The sequence below is a fragment of the Elgaria multicarinata genome, chromosome 2, assembly GCF_023053635.1.
Source record: "Elgaria multicarinata webbii isolate HBS135686 ecotype San Diego chromosome 2, rElgMul1.1.pri, whole genome shotgun sequence".
Classification (NCBI taxonomy): domain Eukaryota; kingdom Metazoa; phylum Chordata; class Lepidosauria; order Squamata; family Anguidae; genus Elgaria; species Elgaria multicarinata.
This window is the reverse complement of record NC_086172.1, coordinates 128,918,599-128,936,979: the sequence shown is the minus strand read 5'-3', so window position 1 is coordinate 128,936,979 and position 18,381 is coordinate 128,918,599. Positions and strand designations below refer to the sequence as shown.

The following is an 18,381-nucleotide window of genomic DNA, read 5'->3' as shown; positions in this document are numbered from 1 at the left end:
TTATTGTTATTTTTAGTCTTTAGTGTTTAGTTTTAGTTTTACATCTTTAATATTTAGCAGTTTTTCATCTTAAATATTTTTCAGTAATTAACATGTCACAAATTTCTGTTGTTATTTTTTATAATATTTGGGGCATCTTGTCCTAGCATTGCCTGTTGATGAAACTTCTCAAGAGTCTAAAAGTGAGCCATTACAGCCAGGCTGGGATCTAAGTCCCTTAGCTAACAAAAACAGTTGCAAAGAGGACAAATCAGAGAACGCTTTCTGGAATTTTACACAAATTTAGTAATAGAAAAATACATAAAATAAAAATACCATCCGAAAATGTGTGTTTCTCCCATAGGCAAAAGTATGAAAATGTGCATTTGGGGGATTTGTACATTATTGCAAGTGCAAATTTGCACAAATGTGAATTTGCACAAATTCAGGTACTTGAAAAAAAATCCAGTTCCATCAATGAACAGATGAAGGACCAAATGGCAGAAAATGCAGACAGAATAGATTTTACACAATCCATACATTCCTACTATTCAAAAACATCCTCCAAAAAATAATACATTACCAATTCTGTGTGTTTAACTTCAGCTCCAGATTTGCATCCTAAAATGAAGGATTTAAATATATAAGTATTCAACATTACATGTATAATTCACAGAGTTTAACTTTCTTAGAGTACATTTACATACAAAGTTCTTACTGGGAAATGGTGAAAAATCATTGTAGTTGTTTTAATGGTTCTTTGTTTTGACAATTGCACCCCACATGATGAAATAGAGCAATAGCATACAAAATACTTCTACTGAAAATTAAGAGAGCCTTTTCTATGACTGTACCTTTGCATCACAGTGTACAGACACTTTCATAAGAATGAAAGGAGTCCATGAGAATTATAGGGCATTTTCCTTCTTGCGATATTCCTTGTTTTGTATTCTTTTAAAAAAATAGAATGATACAAACTCATCCTAAGTGTGCATAGCAACGAAGGTTATACATATTTTACACATTTGTCTCTCTCTTTTCAACCATACTAGTTCTTAAAATGACTCACAATAATCAAATCAGATTTATGGGCAGACAACATTGGCATCAAAATAACAGATTCCATGAAGTATATCCAAGGAACTGGATATTATGTTTTCTGAATATTGAGAAACAAGACTCTCCTTTAAGCTCTTTGGTTGGGAATCCTGGGTGCTGCTGATGGCATTAAACATATAGCTCATGGCTCATGGAACTGCATCCCCACAAAAACAAAGAAAGGTAATGGGAAGATTTTCCCCCCAAGATCTTGCCACAGCCCATCATGTGTCCTTGCTACCACTACTGCTACTCTGGAGAGAGGGAACCAATGGCCCCAGCTCTTAAAACTCTCAGGGATAGTTGCCCTAATTCAGGTGTTCAAAATCGTGTGGTCACAAGTGCATGGAGTGAGAAACCAGAGCCATCCCATTGCTTTCACCCCCATTCCCATTTCTTCAGCAGACCCAGCCCTCCCCACCACCATGTATGTATCTCAGGGACAAATGCATTTTATTTCAGTTGTCACATCTACTCACATTGAAGCGATCATAAAACCTTTTGGGATACCTTGATAATCATTGCTTGCCGACCTCTCAGGTTCAGTCTTAGGCCATGGCTAGACGAGGGGGCCGGACAGCGATGATCTCACAATTTTATGATTGTGAGATCGTCGCTCTCGGTTACACGTGGCGCGAGACATCACAGCCGCCATTTTGGATTTCGGTTTTTAAAGGGAAAGGAGCACATGAGCACTCATGCACAAATGGTGATTTTTTTAAAAAAAAAAACTCCCACTCCCCCCCACTCCCCCCCCAATGGGAGCTCAGTGCCCCATGCCCTGGTCCCAGCTCCTTGCGGTTACTTGCGATGAACCAGGACAACCCTCAACACCCAGCCACATATTCCACGGTCTCGGAATCATCCCCAGACTGCAGAAAAAGTGGGATTAAAGTGTAGGGCCATATCCCGGGCCAAGGGAGGGATCATCCCTCCCTGCTCCCGGGATCCCCTGTGTGTCATGTGAATGCACAGGGATGATCCCGGGACGATCCCAGGATATAGGCCTGGTCTAGCCATGACCTTAGGCAGGTCTACACTCTTGCTTTATAACGGTATTGAAGTGCACTGACAACTGTTGGGGCCCATGACACATTTCATGTACCATATACAAACCACTTTCATAGTGTCATGTCCTGCTTGGTGTAGATCTGGCCTTAGTGTAAATAACTGGGGCAGATGATTCAATATGTTAAGCAAAGAGTGAAGCACTTACCTTAGACACAGGAAGAACTACTTTCACCTCCTGCCCAACAGAAAGTAATTTCAGAGGCATAACCAAGGAAGCAGAAGAATTCTGTTTGCCTTGCTCCCCATTACTTGAGCAGTGCTGGGAACAGGAGGAAGAAAGAGACTTATGTTTTTACATAATTAAAAAATGCTATGCATAAAGCTTGTTATTATTTTTTCATTTTTAATATTAAAATGTATTATTAGATATATAATATCCCAATCTATGACTGAGTAGACAGCTGTCTAAATAACTCTGGAGTTAAGACTTGCCATTTTAAAATATAATTTATAAGTAAGCAGAAACACTAAAACGATAGATAGATAGATAGATAGATAGATAGATAGATTTGAATTTGCTTTTATCAAGATCATGAGATTAGATGAGTAAATGTTTGGGCAGGATCTACACTACTGCTTTATAATGATTTATAATGGTTTTGACAACTGTTCAGGCCCAGGACACATTACATATACCATTTTCAAACAATTTTCAAAAGTGTTATATCTTGCTTAGTGTAGTTCTGGCAAAAAGCATGAATTTAATTTGCACTGCCAACTGTGAATACTTTTACCCAACTCCCTCTCACACATCTGATTTCTTGGAATTGGAGAGGAAAAGACTGAATGTAAGACTTTACAGGTGAAATCCTATGCATGGTTTACACAGAAAAACATCCTATGACTCCCAGCATGCCCCAGCCAGCAATGCTAGTTTGGGGATGCTGGGAGTTGTAGGACTGTTTACTATCTAAACATGCATAGGATCAAGATTCCTAGAAGCCAGGCTCCAGTGCCTGATGTCCTGCAGCACGAACACTGAAGGAATTGTGCTCTGAATTATGCCTACCCAGAGGTGCCACCTAAGCAACATTACAATCCCCACTGGCTAACTCAGCACCTTGTTAGTGAAAGCATCAGCCCCTGAGCCTGCTCTTCATTCTGAACAACTTCTTTTCCAAGTGAGAAGGTCCTGTCAGACCAAGTTCCCACTTCACACCCTTCCTCACACTCTGCTTCTGGAACCCAGAGCCTGCCTTGGACTTTGCTGTCTTTGGCTGTTCTGTCATTAACTGCTGCCTATGGAATCTGGCTGCTTTCCTTTTTTTAGGCCCTGCCACCTGTCTCTGGTTCCCATCCAAATAATGGCTTGCCCCTCCTGGCCTTGGAGCTCTGGCTTTGCTACTGCTTGAGATGGAACTTCCCCGCCCAGCAAACTCTGACACTGTGATTATATTTAAATGTCTTGAAACTGCTTTATTGTGTCAAATCTTTGATGTGTCAAAGATGCCAGGTAGAGCTAACTGAATGCCAGCCAAGAAGTCATCTCATGTTATGAGTACCTGTTGGTACTAGGATCAGCTATGAAATATCTTTTCCTGTGCCAATGCGAAGGGACTGTAGATACAATGAGGAATGGAACTTGCAGCGGAGAATAAGGAGAGAGGGAGGGAACACAGCAAGGTACTACTGGAGGTCTGTCCCAGACATTCAAAGCTAGGTGGCTAGAAAGAGTCTTAGTGGCTTGTTGCAGCTGCCCACCACGCCTTTAAAGCTATGAAAAAAGGTGGAAACACAGATATCTAACAGAATGGCCTGGCTGAGATGTAATAGGAAATTACTGATTACTGTTACAAATACATGCCCCAGTGACCCTCAGGTCACATAACCCCCTCTCCCCTTTCCTCTTTCATATGCAAGGGAGGTTTAAAGCTTCTTCTTGTGGTAGGGAACAAACCATAGCTTCCCATGATGGCCAAATACCATATTTACTCATAACAAGCCAGATTCAAACCATAATTTCAGATCCTGGTTTGTTCTAATTAATCATGTTTTACCCAACCACTATTTTCTATATTAAGACATAACAGAAGTTTGTGGTTTGTTCAAAACCACAAATGGAAGATTTAATCATCCTCCCCTCATGGAGGAAAGAGGAAGGATGAGATGTGATACATGTGAGCCTGAAGCTCACTGTGGAACATTCTCATAACAGGAAACCATGACTTCTTGAAAAGTCTGAAATGGGCCAGTAACTTGTACCACTTTGAGTTGAGTATGTTTTTCTACCCCTGCTTTAAGCCATATTGTTAGATGTTAAATGTGATACAATATTTCTAGTGACATTAAAATAACCTGCAGATGGGCCTTTAATTCTGGATCCCAATATGTTGGATAGTGGAAGTGAAAGCATTCTCCCAATTCAGATTCCAAAGTAGTTTTCCATGTATCTTCATACGATCCTTCCACTCTCAGCTTAAGGTTTTCTTCCTCTACAAAATGAGATGCCCAAATAGATCACATTACCAACATCACTGAGTGCCAAAGTGCTCTAGAAACCACTCTTGACAGTATCTATCTAGATATAAAATGAGCATCAAAACAAACCAGTCTATGATCATTGCGAAGACTGATAACTAAAAGCAAACAACATCTCCTTCTACGAAAAAGAAAGACCCCAATAAATCACATTACCATCATCACTGAGTGCCAAAGCATTCTAAGCACCACTCTTGATAGTAACAATCTAGATATAAAATGAGTACCAAATCAAGCCGGTCCATAAAAATTGTATATCCTGATAACTAGAAGGAAATAACATTGAAAATATTCATGCTAGTGAGGAGATTGCTCTTCCAAGCTCCAGTTTAATATTTAATAATATAACTGTTCATGTTTATTTCAAATTTAAGTACTACCAATAATTTCAAAATTGTGGTAGACAGTGCCAAGAGCTGCTTAACCAACAGGCTAAGTATGCTATAAAGGAGGGAAACAACTGAAGAATTACCATTTTCAGGGTAGCTGTATGCCAACAGCAGGTCTCTCCTCCTTCTGCAGAGTCCTTTGAAATTCCACAAACCTGGGAAAGGATTACTTTGTTTGCTCATCTAACTAGTGGATATATATATATATATATATATATATATATATATATATATATATATAGTGCCATGCTGGATCAGACCAAGGGTCCATCTAGTACAGCACTCTGTTCACACAGTGGCCAACCAGCCATCGGCCAGGGAAGAACAAGCAGGACATGGTGCAACAGCACCCTCCCACCCATGTTCCCCAGCAAATGGTGCATGCAGGCTTACTGCCTCAAATACTGGAGATAGCACACAACCATCAGGCCTAGTAGCCATTGATAGCCTTTGCCTCCAGGAATTTATCCAACCCCCTTTTAAAGCCATCCAAATTGGTGGCAATCACTACATCTTGTAATTATTATATATATATTTAAAGGCGTTTCTTCATTTTTGTTTTTAAATTACTGTGTTAACTGCCCTAGAAACAGATATATTGAAGGGTAGGCTAAAACAAAATAAAATAAATATCTCAATGCAGACAGATGATGATGATGGTAATGATGATGATTTCGTTTCTATACCATTCCATAGCTTAAGATCTCAGCACAGTTTACAACAATTCATAAAATGCAAAATACAACATAACGTTTTTTTAACAAAGGTTAAAGACTAAAACATATAGAAACTATATTATAGATCAAAATGTCCTTCAGTTCCATCCAGATGTTTGCAATGATTCATTTCTAATATGCATTTAGTCTTGATTCGTGATGGATAAACTTACCCTGAGTGAATTCATTATTTACTCAGAACGTAACAAATTTGTCCCTGTGAACTTGGACAAGAGTTCTTCTTTGATACAAAATCTCATTCTATGCATCTTGGGAGTAATTGCATAGTGCGGGTATGACATCATGGGTCACCCTGTTACGCCCCTATTCTGATTGGTTGTTTTCACATGGTCTGCCTGCATGAGGATGCCATGCGACATTTGCTTGCCACCACCAATCACCAGTATGAAGGTGGATGCCACAGAGTCGTCCTCCTCCTGGCAGAGTCAGCTGTGGAGGCAGGGGCAACTATGACAAGGGAAGCAGCTAAGGAGCCGGCTTAAAGTAAAATTTTAGGTGAGGGAAGTCTAGGAGCTAGGATGACTGAAACTTTAGGGGAGGAATCTGTATACTGCCTTACTGCACATGCTCCAAAGCTTGCAATCTATTCCAAGAGTAATAGCAAATTTGTAATGCATCAATCCAAGCTCACTACAAAGGTGAACATTACAAATGGATGACCAACAAGATGACTAATTTGACTGAGAAACTGACTAATTCAACCGAGAAGCTGACTAATTCAACTGAGAAACTGACTAATTCAACCGAGAAACTGACTAATTACAAAATTTGGTAGCATTGCTAGTCTTGATCTTATTATCCAAAATGGAATAGAATATTTTAAAAAATGTTTATTAAAACAAGATAGACAGAAAACAAAAGATTTTACCTACAGAAAAGAGACAGGAATTGCCTTTCAACAAAGTGCTGCTCTTTTGAGAGAATAATTTCTACACGCACTTACCTTTTAAACATTTTACACTCTTCCCCTTGGCCACACAGACATTTAAACAGGAAACTGGACGGGACTGTGAGAAATGAACAAGAGCACAAATTATGAAGATGCAAGTTACTGAAAGGATTTATTTATTTATTTCATTTGTATACCGCCCCATAGCCAAAGCTCTCTGGGCAGTTCACATAAGATAAAAATGCTTAAAAACAATATACAAAAATTAAAAACCACAAAAACTTGCAATATACACATACATTTAAAACCACTATAACAACTTTAAAAACAGTGAGCCAAAAAAAAAAAAAGACCCAGGCTCATTACATAATGCTAAATGCCTGGGAGAAGAGACCTGGCACTGAAAAGATGACAATGTCGGTGCCAGGCAGGCATCATCAGGGAGATTTTTCCACAGTTGGGGGGGGGGGGGCACCACAGAGAAGGCCCTCTCTCTTGTTGCCATTCTCCAGGAGGAGGATCTTAGATCGACCATCCAGTAAGAGTTGCCTCTGAAGACAGTTCTTTGACATTCTTATGTCAAAGGCCTCCAACCCACAGATGTTTGTTCCTTCCATCCATTGGGGGCTGGTGGCTCTGATGTCAGTGGTCAGTGAATCTCCTCTGGGTTTCAGTCAAAACCAGTCAGAACTCTAAAGGAGCTCTCCAAGGTGCTTCTTCTAAAGGATTGCTCCTTTAGAATTCTGACTGGTTCTGACTGAAACCTGGAGCAGATTCACCACCCCAGTGCTATCAGAGCCACCAACCTCTATTGCTTCCATCCCTATCAAATTACAAAAAGCACATTCAAAAAGAGGCCAAAAAATATTACCACAAGGGTGTGATTTGTGATGAGATTTTCAAGACGATCCAAACTAGAAAGAGGGGAAAATGGCAGTTTTTAAAGAAACAATGGCATTCAAGACTTCGCAACTAACCGTACCTTGTTACAAATTCAGTGAACACAGACCTGGAAGAGCAGGATTGGGAGGAGGAGGAGGAGGAGGAGGAGGAGGAGGAGGAGGAGGGTGACTCACAAGCAGGATGGAGAGAATTCCACCCCCACCCCCACTCACTTCCAACATGGAAGTTCCAAATGATGGGCTCAGTTCAGCTGAAGATAATAACTTATGCAACACAGGTCTATGCATGTTTACTCAGAAGTTAGTTCCATTATGTCCAATAGGCCTTAATCCCCAGTAAATATGTTTACAATTGCAGCTTTAATTCCCTTTAATTTTTATTAGGAGAGAGTTAATGTGCTTGATTTTCCTATTGACTTAAAAATCCTTATTGTGGCTAAATTGTACCTAATGTTATTGTGTTAAAGATGTCCAAGTTAACATGTCCTTTGTGCATTGCCACCCTCTGCTGGATATAATCTAACTTGTTTTATGCATAAATTAAACTAGTATTATGACCAGCTGGTTTATTAGAAAGCATTTGACTAATAATGCCCTTAGGAAGTCTGGGAAAGGCATCTATACTCATCATTGCAGTCAACCACTTTGTTAATACTGCTCAGCAAAAGCTATTATGTTTTAATAATCACTCAATATATGTATTTTGGTAAAACGTACAAAAATTATTCTATTGGAATTATTGTTTCATAAAAATGGACAGAATTTAAGAATTCTCCCACAGGGATATAAGCCAACAGCAACTGACTATTGGTGAAAGGTAATTTTAAGGCAATAAGCAATTTTATAAATAGCTACTGTGTACAATTAAATTCATGCCTGGACAAGCAAAATTTGAGATCTTTTCACGGAATAGCCCCGAAGCTTTCAACATCACAAGAGAACAAAGTGACAGCAGATGTAATTAGTTTTACCTTACAGTTCTTGCTGACTCCTACTCATTAATTTCACAATATGTCATAAAGCCATCTATACTGATTTAAATTCATGTCTTTTGAGTTACGCCACATTTCATAAGGAATCCATAATACTTCCTTATTACTGATATTTACTTTTCCTTGACTCTGAATTCCACATCTAGTTCTTCCTTTTTCTAGGGGGGGAAAAGGATGACAGGGATAAGTAGAATAAAATATGCTAAACATTAAACACAAAGAAGTAAACAAATATCATTCATAATTTAAAGAAAACACCAAGTAAGTGGAACTGCATGGTTGAGTTCAGGATTCATGTCAGCCAGACATGCCCTTTTCAAAGATACTCTATTCCTTTGCTTCCCTCCCCTTCAACAGTGAGTTTTCATTCCATGTCCACTGAGCATGCTCAGTTCCTATTGAGTCCCTCAGTTGGGGCAAGGGTGTTCTAAAAATTTTTTGTACTTCTGCAAACAACGTTCCCACATACCTGTTTATATTTCCCACTGCTATGTTTATGTGTGGCTTTAGCTATATAAGGATCCACAGAGAATAGGTTCACTATGATATATTGGATATATATTTAAAAAAACAATACGGTCAATTGTCATCCATTTGAGAGATGTCACCATTTTCCCCTACACTGATATTACATTTGTGAAGTAAAATCCTCATTTATGAATTGCACACACACAGTTGTCTTCCACTGAAATATGAAGCAAAGATGTGAGCAGAATACTTTACTCTGTACCTTCGAATTCAAAATAAAGGTTACATGGAACGTCTCTCCAGGACTGACTTCAGCAACATCAAAGAAAACAGTAAAGAGGAGATCATCTTTGCTGAGTGGGTCTTCATCATAAATCCTCAGTTCTAGAATGTTCTGAAAATAAGAAAGTTTCTCAAAAACCAAACATAAAAACCCCCCAAACTGTGCATATTTTAAGAACTCATATTCATCCCAACAGACAACTACCACTGATTTGTATTGAAGAAGGTATTGTGGAAAATAAGTTTGCAATGCATTCATTTTCACGATCAATGATGGTCCAGAATCCATCCCATCTCATTTGCCTTGAGACATTTGGAATGCAGATTCTCTGAGACTTGAAGACCAGAGATTCTGTTTCCTTACCTTCACTTGGCTCTGTATCGTGAAATAGAAGGTTTCATTCCACACAGGGGTACTGGAGTTCAAGATGGTTTGAGTCCTTCCTTCTTCCTTTGAAGCTGTTGGCAGCCACAACGTTACATAGGAATCAGCTCCACTCACTACATCAGAGAGAAAATCTTTCTCAATTCAAGTCTAAGCCAAGTACTAAAAGCACAACACTGGAAAACATTTCAAGGGATCATCTTCTTAATCCATTAAACTTGGGATCTAACTGTATTTTTTTTAATCTTTGAATTGTTGTAAACCACCCAGAGAGCTTCGGCTATTGGGTGGTGTATAAAAGAAAGAGGAAAAGAGAGAAAAATATACAGCACTGGCTATGGAAGTTAAAGAATGATGTCAACAGGAAAAGGTCACAATTATTCCGTTTGTCACATCAGTCATCATTATCACATCAAAAAACTATACAGAAAACCTTCAGAAACAGGGCCTATCAAAATACATCTACACCAACATCTAGAAAGCAGTCATACTCAAAACATGTTCAATAGTAAAGAAGTGTATGAGTCAGCAAAGGGCAGCATGACATGGCAAAGTGCATCATACCGGTCTAGAAAAACCACCATGAGCAAGAAAAGAGTGATACTAATAATACAGATATGCTGCTGTTTTCAGCCACGAAGAGCCTATTTACCTTTCTACCATGTAAGTGAAAGGTCTTCATTCATTTTTATGGGGGGAAATAAACCTCTCCACTTGGGACATCTTTGGATAAAGGCAAGACTGTTCTGATGGCCACTGACAGGTTGTTAGGGCAGAGTACATTGCAGCTCTATGTTCTCTGCTATATACAAGCCTTCCCACTAGGGATAGGGGCAGCATTTGTTCAGTTTTCATTTTCATGTGAATTTACCTAATTTCGTACTTTCACGACACCCTGCAAACCAAAACTCAGTTATCCCTCAAAATTTGCATTTCTGCAAATTTTTCCAGTGGAGCTCATCAATAAAAGAAATGCATATAAACATGCATGTTTTAGGGGAAATAACATTCAAAAATGCATTTTTGAATGTTAGATTCAAAAATGCAGATTGGGCAAAATTCCATACATCTATTAGGAGAAATGTGCAGGAAAAAGTCGTATGAATTTTCATGCAACCTTTTTTTAAAAAATCTCGAAGTACAGGATGAACTGAAGAGCTTTGGTCCATCTAACCCAGTAGTGTGAACTCTGACTGGCAGCTGCTCTCCACAATTTAGGCAGAGGTCTTTTCTACCATCTGCTGCTTGGTCTTCCTTCCAGCCCAGAAACGTATTCTTTACCACTAAACTATGGTCCTTCCCCACTGTAATGCAGAGTCCTGCTTTTCACACAGACAGCCTGAAGAATTCAGAAGTAGAGTTTCCATGTTGACCAGCCTTCACTTACATACAATTACACCTAAATAATAACCACCTACCAGACAAGAAAGCAAAGTTTGTGGGTGGGTGGGTGGGTGGGTGCTTATGTATCCATATATGAGATTTTTCTGTTGATTTCAAAGAAGTCCTCATGTGTTTGTTCCCTGCTTGCAATCAGTGAATAAAGATATTTAACTTTATATGTATAGATTAGTAGGACTCAGGTCCTTTCCTAAACCTGCCAAACAGCTTCAAGTTTGCCACATACTTGGTCCCTGATTAGAACTTGAATATAGAGATCCATTCTTGCCATCTTTTGAAATAGTTCCAGTTTTTGGTTTTTCTGGTTGTCGCTAGTTCTAATTTTAGTGGGAGGGAGAAACTGGGGTGGGGTGGGACAGAATCCTGTAAGCAATATAGCACTCACATAGGTCACCCATGGTGATATTTCTAGCTTGTAAGATTTTCACAGTGAGCAGCGAAGTCGGAAAGGCTTGAGCCTGCAAAGCAAAGGCATGACATGACATGATTGGACATGAACTCACAGAACTGGATTGAACTACACAAGCGACATGACAACAGCACAAGGGAATAGAACACGTCAACTGAGATGTATGGAATGATAAGATGGGGACATATTTGAAGGTCAGTCCAAGCCTGAGCACTGAAACAAGTTCCTTCATGCTTAATGTTGAAAAGTAGACTAGGCTTAGCCGCCCTCAGACATTTGATATTCCTCAATGCATGGGGTGGGGAGCAGGACAGCATTGGCTGACCTCGCTTTTGGTGCAAGGCAGGTCAACATCCACGATGAGCACAAAAAGAGAAAATAATCTCAGGATGCTGTAAATTACTTTATTCATGAAAAGCCCAACGGGTTTCAGCCTGTTTCCTTGATATTAGACTTTCTTCAAAGAGCTGTGACAATACGTATATAGAGCATGGATGAGATAATTTGAGATATTTTGAATGTTTTTAATTTTTGTGAACCGCCCAGAGAGCTCCGGCTATTGGGCGGTATAGAAATGTAATAAATAAATAATGCATCAATAAAAAGTTTCTCGGCAATTAGAAGAGCACATTGGCACGGAGGAGACATTCAGCAATACACTGAACGCAGCAAAATCAGCCATAACTCTGGTCTGAGCATAAGTCTCCCACATCCTTGGCTGCCCTTAGGAAAGGAACATGGTTCCCACTGAAGTAGCAGAAGAATTTTTAAAAAATGTATGCAATGGGATGCTGAGAGATTTTGTTTGGCAACTTCATTGATGTTGAGACGTCAGGCAATGTGAGGGAACATAAGAACATAAGAAGAGTCCCAAGCTTTATCTAGTCCAACATTCTGTTCTCACAGTGGCCAAACAGATGCCTGTGGAAACTTTGGGAAGAAGGTTTTCTTTACTATTATGAAAGAGGTGACTGTCAGAGCTGTTGCTGTTCCTTGTTACCGTACTAGGCAAGCTCTCACCAGCATGCTGGTAACCTTTCAGATGTGTGTGAGTGTAGCTGATTCCCCACTTGCTGGCCTCAGAGGCTGTCTCTACGTGCAAGGAGCAAATAGGAATAGTGGAGGCTGGTGGCTCTGATTTTGGTGGGGCTGTGCATCCATTCTGGGTTTCAGTCAGAACCAGACAGAACTCTAAAGGAGATGACCAAGGTGTTGAACCCCATCCTCAAAATAGGATCAGCACCTTGGATAGCTCCTTTAGAGTTCTGGCTGGTTCTGATTAAAACCCAGAATAGATTCACAGCCCTACCAAAATCAGAGCCACCAGCCTCCACTGACTGGCAATGTTGCAATGAAACGCATGATATACATTATCCATGGTCTTAGCATTTATGTGGTTGAATACCATCTGGACATCACTTTGAACTGGGCTGTCTTATAATTAAACGTATCAGAATGGTTCCAGATTTTTTTAAAAAAAATCTTTTAATTTTGCTTTTGTTTTGTACTTGTTATGTATTAAATCCAGATTGCTTCATTGTAACACTAAATTTATACGACATTTATTGTATTGTCATTATTATTCTCCTATATGAATTTGTAGATATGTCTTGTAACAAACTTTTTTATTCAAACATGGCATTGAATTTTGCCAATAAATTGGTATTTATTGTGAGAAGCTTTGGGCACAGTCCACTGTGGAAAAGCAGCATTTAATTAAACAAAATGAAACTACATCCCTGAGATCAGTTTTAAATACTCGTCTAAATTATTCTATTATTTAAGAGAGCAAGCAAGCAACCCATTTGGATTAAGATAAGTAAGGGTTACGCTACTCCTTAAAGCAACATTTAATTGGAAGACTCAATTTTGAACCAATCCACATTTCCCCCATTGGCCATGTTTTTAATCATTCCACACCAATCATAGTTTAGCCATTCACACCATTTTCCCCTCACCCTGGTCCAGTTGTTTTTGTTTCTTAGAAATATATTGTTAAATATGAAACCACTGATAAGGAAAACTACAATTTTTTACCCGGTGATCCTGAAGCCTGTCAAAGGCATAGTGCAAAAGGCAGCATCAACTCTTGCTGGCTCGCGACTTTCCTACAACAACCCATGCAGAATTGAATAAATGTATTGCCCATGGCTAAAGGTAGGGAAATGATAATCTCTCATCTTGTATAGGCTTTATTATTATTTTTATTTATTTATTTATTTATTTATTTATTTATTTATTTATTGCATTTTTACACAGCCCAATAGCTGAAGCTCAATGGGTGGTTCACAAAAACTAAAACAATTCAAAGTGTAAAACAAACAGTATAAAAACATGATATAAAATACACATTAAAACAAATTAAAACATACCATACATGATTAAAACATCCTGAAAACATTCTAAATTTCACTGGATAGGCCTGCCGGAATAGATCAGTCTTTATTTCTTTTTTAAATTCTAAAAGACTGTCAAGTTGACGAATCTCCTCCGGCAGGCCATTCCACAGCCTGGGAGCAGCAGAAGAGAAGGTCCCCTGGGTAACAGTCGTTAATCTAGTTTTTGTTGGCTGAAGTGGATTCTTCCCAGAGGACCTGAGTGTGCGGGGCGGATTTTACGGGAGAAGGCAATCCCGCAGGTAGCCTGGACCCAAACCATGTAGGGCTTTAAAGGTAATAACCAACACTTTGTACTTCGCTCGGAAACTAATCGGCAGCCAGTGAAGAGATTTTAAAATTGGTGTAATGTGGTCACCCCTAGGTGTACCAGTGACCAGCCTGGCTGCGATATTTTGGACTAATTGAAGTTTCTGGACTAGGCACAGAGGTAGCCCCATGTAGAGCGCATTACAGAAGTCGAGCCTCGAAGTTACCAGCACGTGCACGACCGTCTTTAGGTCTTCCAACTCTAGGAAAGGGCGCAGCTGGCGTATCAGCCGAAGCTGATAGTTGGCACTCCTGGCCGTCGCATCTATCTGGGCTGTCATTTGGAGCGACGGATCCAGAAGCACCCCCAAGCTGCGAACACAGCCTTTCAGGGGGAGTGTAACCCCATCCAGAACCGGTTGACACACCTCCAAACCTAGGTTATGGCCTTTAACAGCGAGCACCTCCGTCTTGTCTAGATTCAGCTTCAGTTTGTTTTTCCTCATCCAGCCCATTACCGCCTCCAAGCATTCATTCAGAGGAGACACACTATCCTTAGCTGACGCTGTTGTCGAAGGCATAGAGAAATATATTTGGGTGTCATCAGCATACTCATAGCATCCCGCCCCATCCCTCCGGACGATCTCTCCCAGAGGTTTCAAGTAAATATTAAATAGAAGTGGGGAAAGGATGGCACCTTGCGGTACGCAATTCCCTGCCTCCAAGGAGTGTATTTGACTTTCCTTCCTATTCATTTGACTGTAACTTTCACAATACATTGACTACTGTTTACTTTGATCTACAGTAATGATATGTTAGCCTGTCAGTATCAACAAGAGCTTATTGCATACTGACCCTGTTCAGATGACATGCTAAGCCACAGTTGTTAAGCATTTTGAGCTAAACTACGTAAATGGCTTAGCATGCCTTTTGAAACATTCCTAACCATTGTGGCTACATAAGCACAGTTTAAACATGGTCACTAACCATTTGCTGCAAAAGGATTAGCAGCCTAACCATGGATTAACGTGCTGTCTGAACAGGCCCATTATTTGGTTAAGCACAGTTATTGTCTCTCCCCATTGCAGAATTGCTGTGAGTTTCCTTTATTATCGCTAAAATAGAATCACATTCTCCAAACTTCTATCATCCGTATCTTGTATTTATGTGGCTTGCTATAAAGTGGCGGGGGGGGGGGGGGGACAACCTTCCAATCATGTGGCAGTGTTGAACAGCTGTATATAAAAAAATGTCACCTATCTAATTTTACAGACAAGTCAAAGAGTATTTTACATCATGAAGATCAGCCTTCCCAACCTGGTGCACTCCAGTAGTTTTGGACTACAACTTCTGCCCATAAACCATGCTGGCTGGGGCTGATAGGATTAAAAATCCAAAACATCTGGAGGGCACCTGATTGTGGAAGTTTGATGTAGGTCATCAGGGTAAATGTGTTAGATATGTACATTTCAGAGTATTACAGCACATTATATCTAACCACCTCAACCTCTCCAACCGTTCTGTAACTAGATCAGGTAGGAGAAGCCCTTAGTTAGAAAAACAAGGAGGAATTGACCTATGCATCTAAAAGAACTTCATACACAGATACATAAATATACTCTTGGCTTTTGTACTTACAGTAGTTGCTCATATTGTTCAGCTTGTGGTTTCTAGCACCAGAGCTCCAAGATATTTCCCAATAGAAAATACATTACTGGAATAAACAAGCTTCCTTTAATCAAACTGAGTTTCCATTTCCTAGATGCCAGATAGAGCTTCCAGGTTGTTGCAGTACAGAGAAGAGACCGGTACCTGTCAAAGTCCAATTTCTTGTCCTTGTGGAGGAACATGGCACATAAAGCACTTCCCAACACCAGTGAGAGGCAATCTGTGAGAGAGCCCCCTGGAGACATCAGTGCAGGCATGGGATCCAAAAAGGAGGACCAGATTCTATCGTCTCCTCCATGGGGCTCCTTCTCTTTCAGTTGCTGCTCAGCAGTGAGGGGAGAGATTTGAAACAGAGATGAAGAGGTGGTCTTTCATAAGAGCCTTCTCTACATTACAGTCTAGCAAGCTAATATTGCCAGAGATTGCTTTACCTGCTTCTTCCTAACTGATTGGATAGGTATATTCTTAGAATTACCTCATGACAACTGGTAGTTGGCTCCTCAGACATCTTGTGGTCTCAGCCTCATGCAGCCGGATGAGCAAAAGTGTGAGGTTGTTGTGTTTGAAAGAAATCGTTACTTGGCTGAATCCTGATTCTGACTGCCTCTAAAGTGACAAAACTTAGAAATAGTTGTAATATAAACAGAAACAACCCCACCCTCTAGATGATTTTTTTAAAAGAATTTGAAAGAGTGCTTCATTCACATATAAATAGAAGGGCTTAGATTATTATTTTTAACAAGTTTGCACTGTATTTATATGGCGTGACCAACTCAATTATGCACAATGCTAGCAATCAAAATACCAAAGTTTCTGCCCTGGTACTGATTCGTTACCAAATGTGACCTCAGCATTTTTGCAGATGATAACCCAACACTTGTCAAAACTGTTGTTCTTATTAAATTATGTAATGTTCACACTTAAGTTATTTGTGCAGTAACCACGACCCTGCATGGGGAAATTGAGGAACACGTTGTTGCCAAAAGTTTAGGAGAGAGGTATTTGGGAAGAGAGGGCCATTGAGAGTTGTGCAGGACAACCAGTTCCAGAAAACTTTGCAATTTCTCCATACAATTGTTGCCCAAGGGGCAAGAGGGTTCGTTCCCCTGGAGGACCATGCTCAATTTGTCCTTCAGAGTAGAATCGGACTCGTAGACCTACAGCGGATACAACTCAGCTTTATTTCTCGAGAAAGGCAAGACACCAACAAGCTAACTCCCTGCAGGGTCTGGCCCCAAACAATCTAAAGGTATTTCCTTATATTAACATACAAACAAAGAAAGTGAGTCATAATCATGTGAGGTTACTTCAGAGTCATGAGTTTAAGCGCCACATCGCTGTTGCTGGGCAGAGTTTGCACTCGGCACTCCGGAGCCGACAGTCCTTATATGGCCATTCTTTGCACTCAGAACTCGAAGCTATGTTCCCGGCCCACTACCTTAGACACGGCTGTGACACGTATACAGGGTCTTGTGATTCGCTGATTCAAGCAGGCATTTTGCAATATATCCAACAATTCCCTCCTCAAAAGCATTTTTAAAGTGAAGCACACTTTGAACAAAGCAGGTTACATGGGGGATCATATGGCTCAAATTCAGGTATGGGGGTCCAGAAACTAGTAGACCAAGGTCTGTCATCAGGGATCCAATAGTACCGTCGATTTCCAGGTGTAATCACTTCTCCAACCATCCCATAATCTCCTTTCACAGCCCACGTGTGAGCTGGTCCAAATTTAAAGTGGACCATAGTTAGGGTGGTTGTTGAGTGTTCTCCACATTCTGAGTATGGCCCTACAATGACTTCTTGGTCCCCATACTGAAAGAACTGTGACACGTATACAGGGTCTTGTGATTAGCTGATTCAAGCAGGCATTTTGCAATATATCCAACACAATGGGTCCCATCTGTGTAGTCTGTACATCAGCCTTTCTTCTCAATAGCTTTGCTGGATGTAGTAGAAGAGGTCTGTTGAGAAGATGAGGGATGGGCAAACATTAGGAGCTGTGGTTGGGGAATTTCTAACTGATCACCTTGGAGAAAGTGCTCCGGTTATTCCTGTCCCAAAGAATTCTGGTGGGGAAAATGATCAGAAGGCTGCTTTGCGTGCCATTGCAATAGCTGGGAGCAGACAAATCTCTTCTTCTATCCCATAACTATTTGCATGATTAAAACCTCCTACTGCTAACTGGATTAATGTGCTGAAAATTCTGTACTGCTGAATCAAAAGGTTGCTTAGTAGCCTAGTAGCCTACTCACATTTGCTGGAACCTATGGCAAATTCAGAAGCATTCAAGGAACCGCTTGTCCTGGGTTTCCTATGTCAAAGCCCAATGCCACAGCTCCAGAATGATTCACATATGTCATGTCCTTCATCCAACTCTAGCTGCACTTAGCTGTGTGCAGCTGGTGGGCCAGGAAGTACATGTGCACACATCTAACCATCTCACGCTCAGTTGAAACAATGTCCTTCTGCATCTTCTTCACCTGCACATATGTATCTGACTTGCTGAGCCAGGATGCCTCTGTTTCAGTAGTTTGCATCTCTGCCAAGGCTACAAATGGTACAAGTTTAGCAGAAACTGTATTCAT

At 40.2% G+C, this 18,381-nt stretch overlaps 1 protein-coding gene across 1 annotated transcript in view; it reads right to left on the bottom strand.

Moving 5' to 3' along the window:
* The window catches only part of LOC134393422 (cytosolic phospholipase A2 delta-like), a 56,422-nt gene extending 38,041 nt beyond the window's left edge, over window positions 1-18,381 (bottom strand). Inside the window, exons 1-11 of the mRNA XM_063118449.1 lie at window positions 18,240-18,381; window positions 12,385-12,572; window positions 11,457-11,529; window positions 9,650-9,786; window positions 9,266-9,397; window positions 8,653-8,693; window positions 7,513-7,555; window positions 6,696-6,759; window positions 4,444-4,580; window positions 2,294-2,407; window positions 834-856 (exon numbers count right to left, since the gene is read on the bottom strand). Coding sequence (XP_062974519.1) covers window positions 834-856; window positions 2,294-2,407; window positions 4,444-4,580; window positions 6,696-6,759; window positions 7,513-7,555; window positions 8,653-8,693; window positions 9,266-9,397; window positions 9,650-9,786; window positions 11,457-11,529; window positions 12,385-12,572; window positions 18,240-18,381 — 1,094 coding nt within the window. The remainder of the gene's footprint in view (window positions 1-833; window positions 857-2,293; window positions 2,408-4,443; window positions 4,581-6,695; window positions 6,760-7,512; window positions 7,556-8,652; window positions 8,694-9,265; window positions 9,398-9,649; window positions 9,787-11,456; window positions 11,530-12,384; window positions 12,573-18,239) is intronic.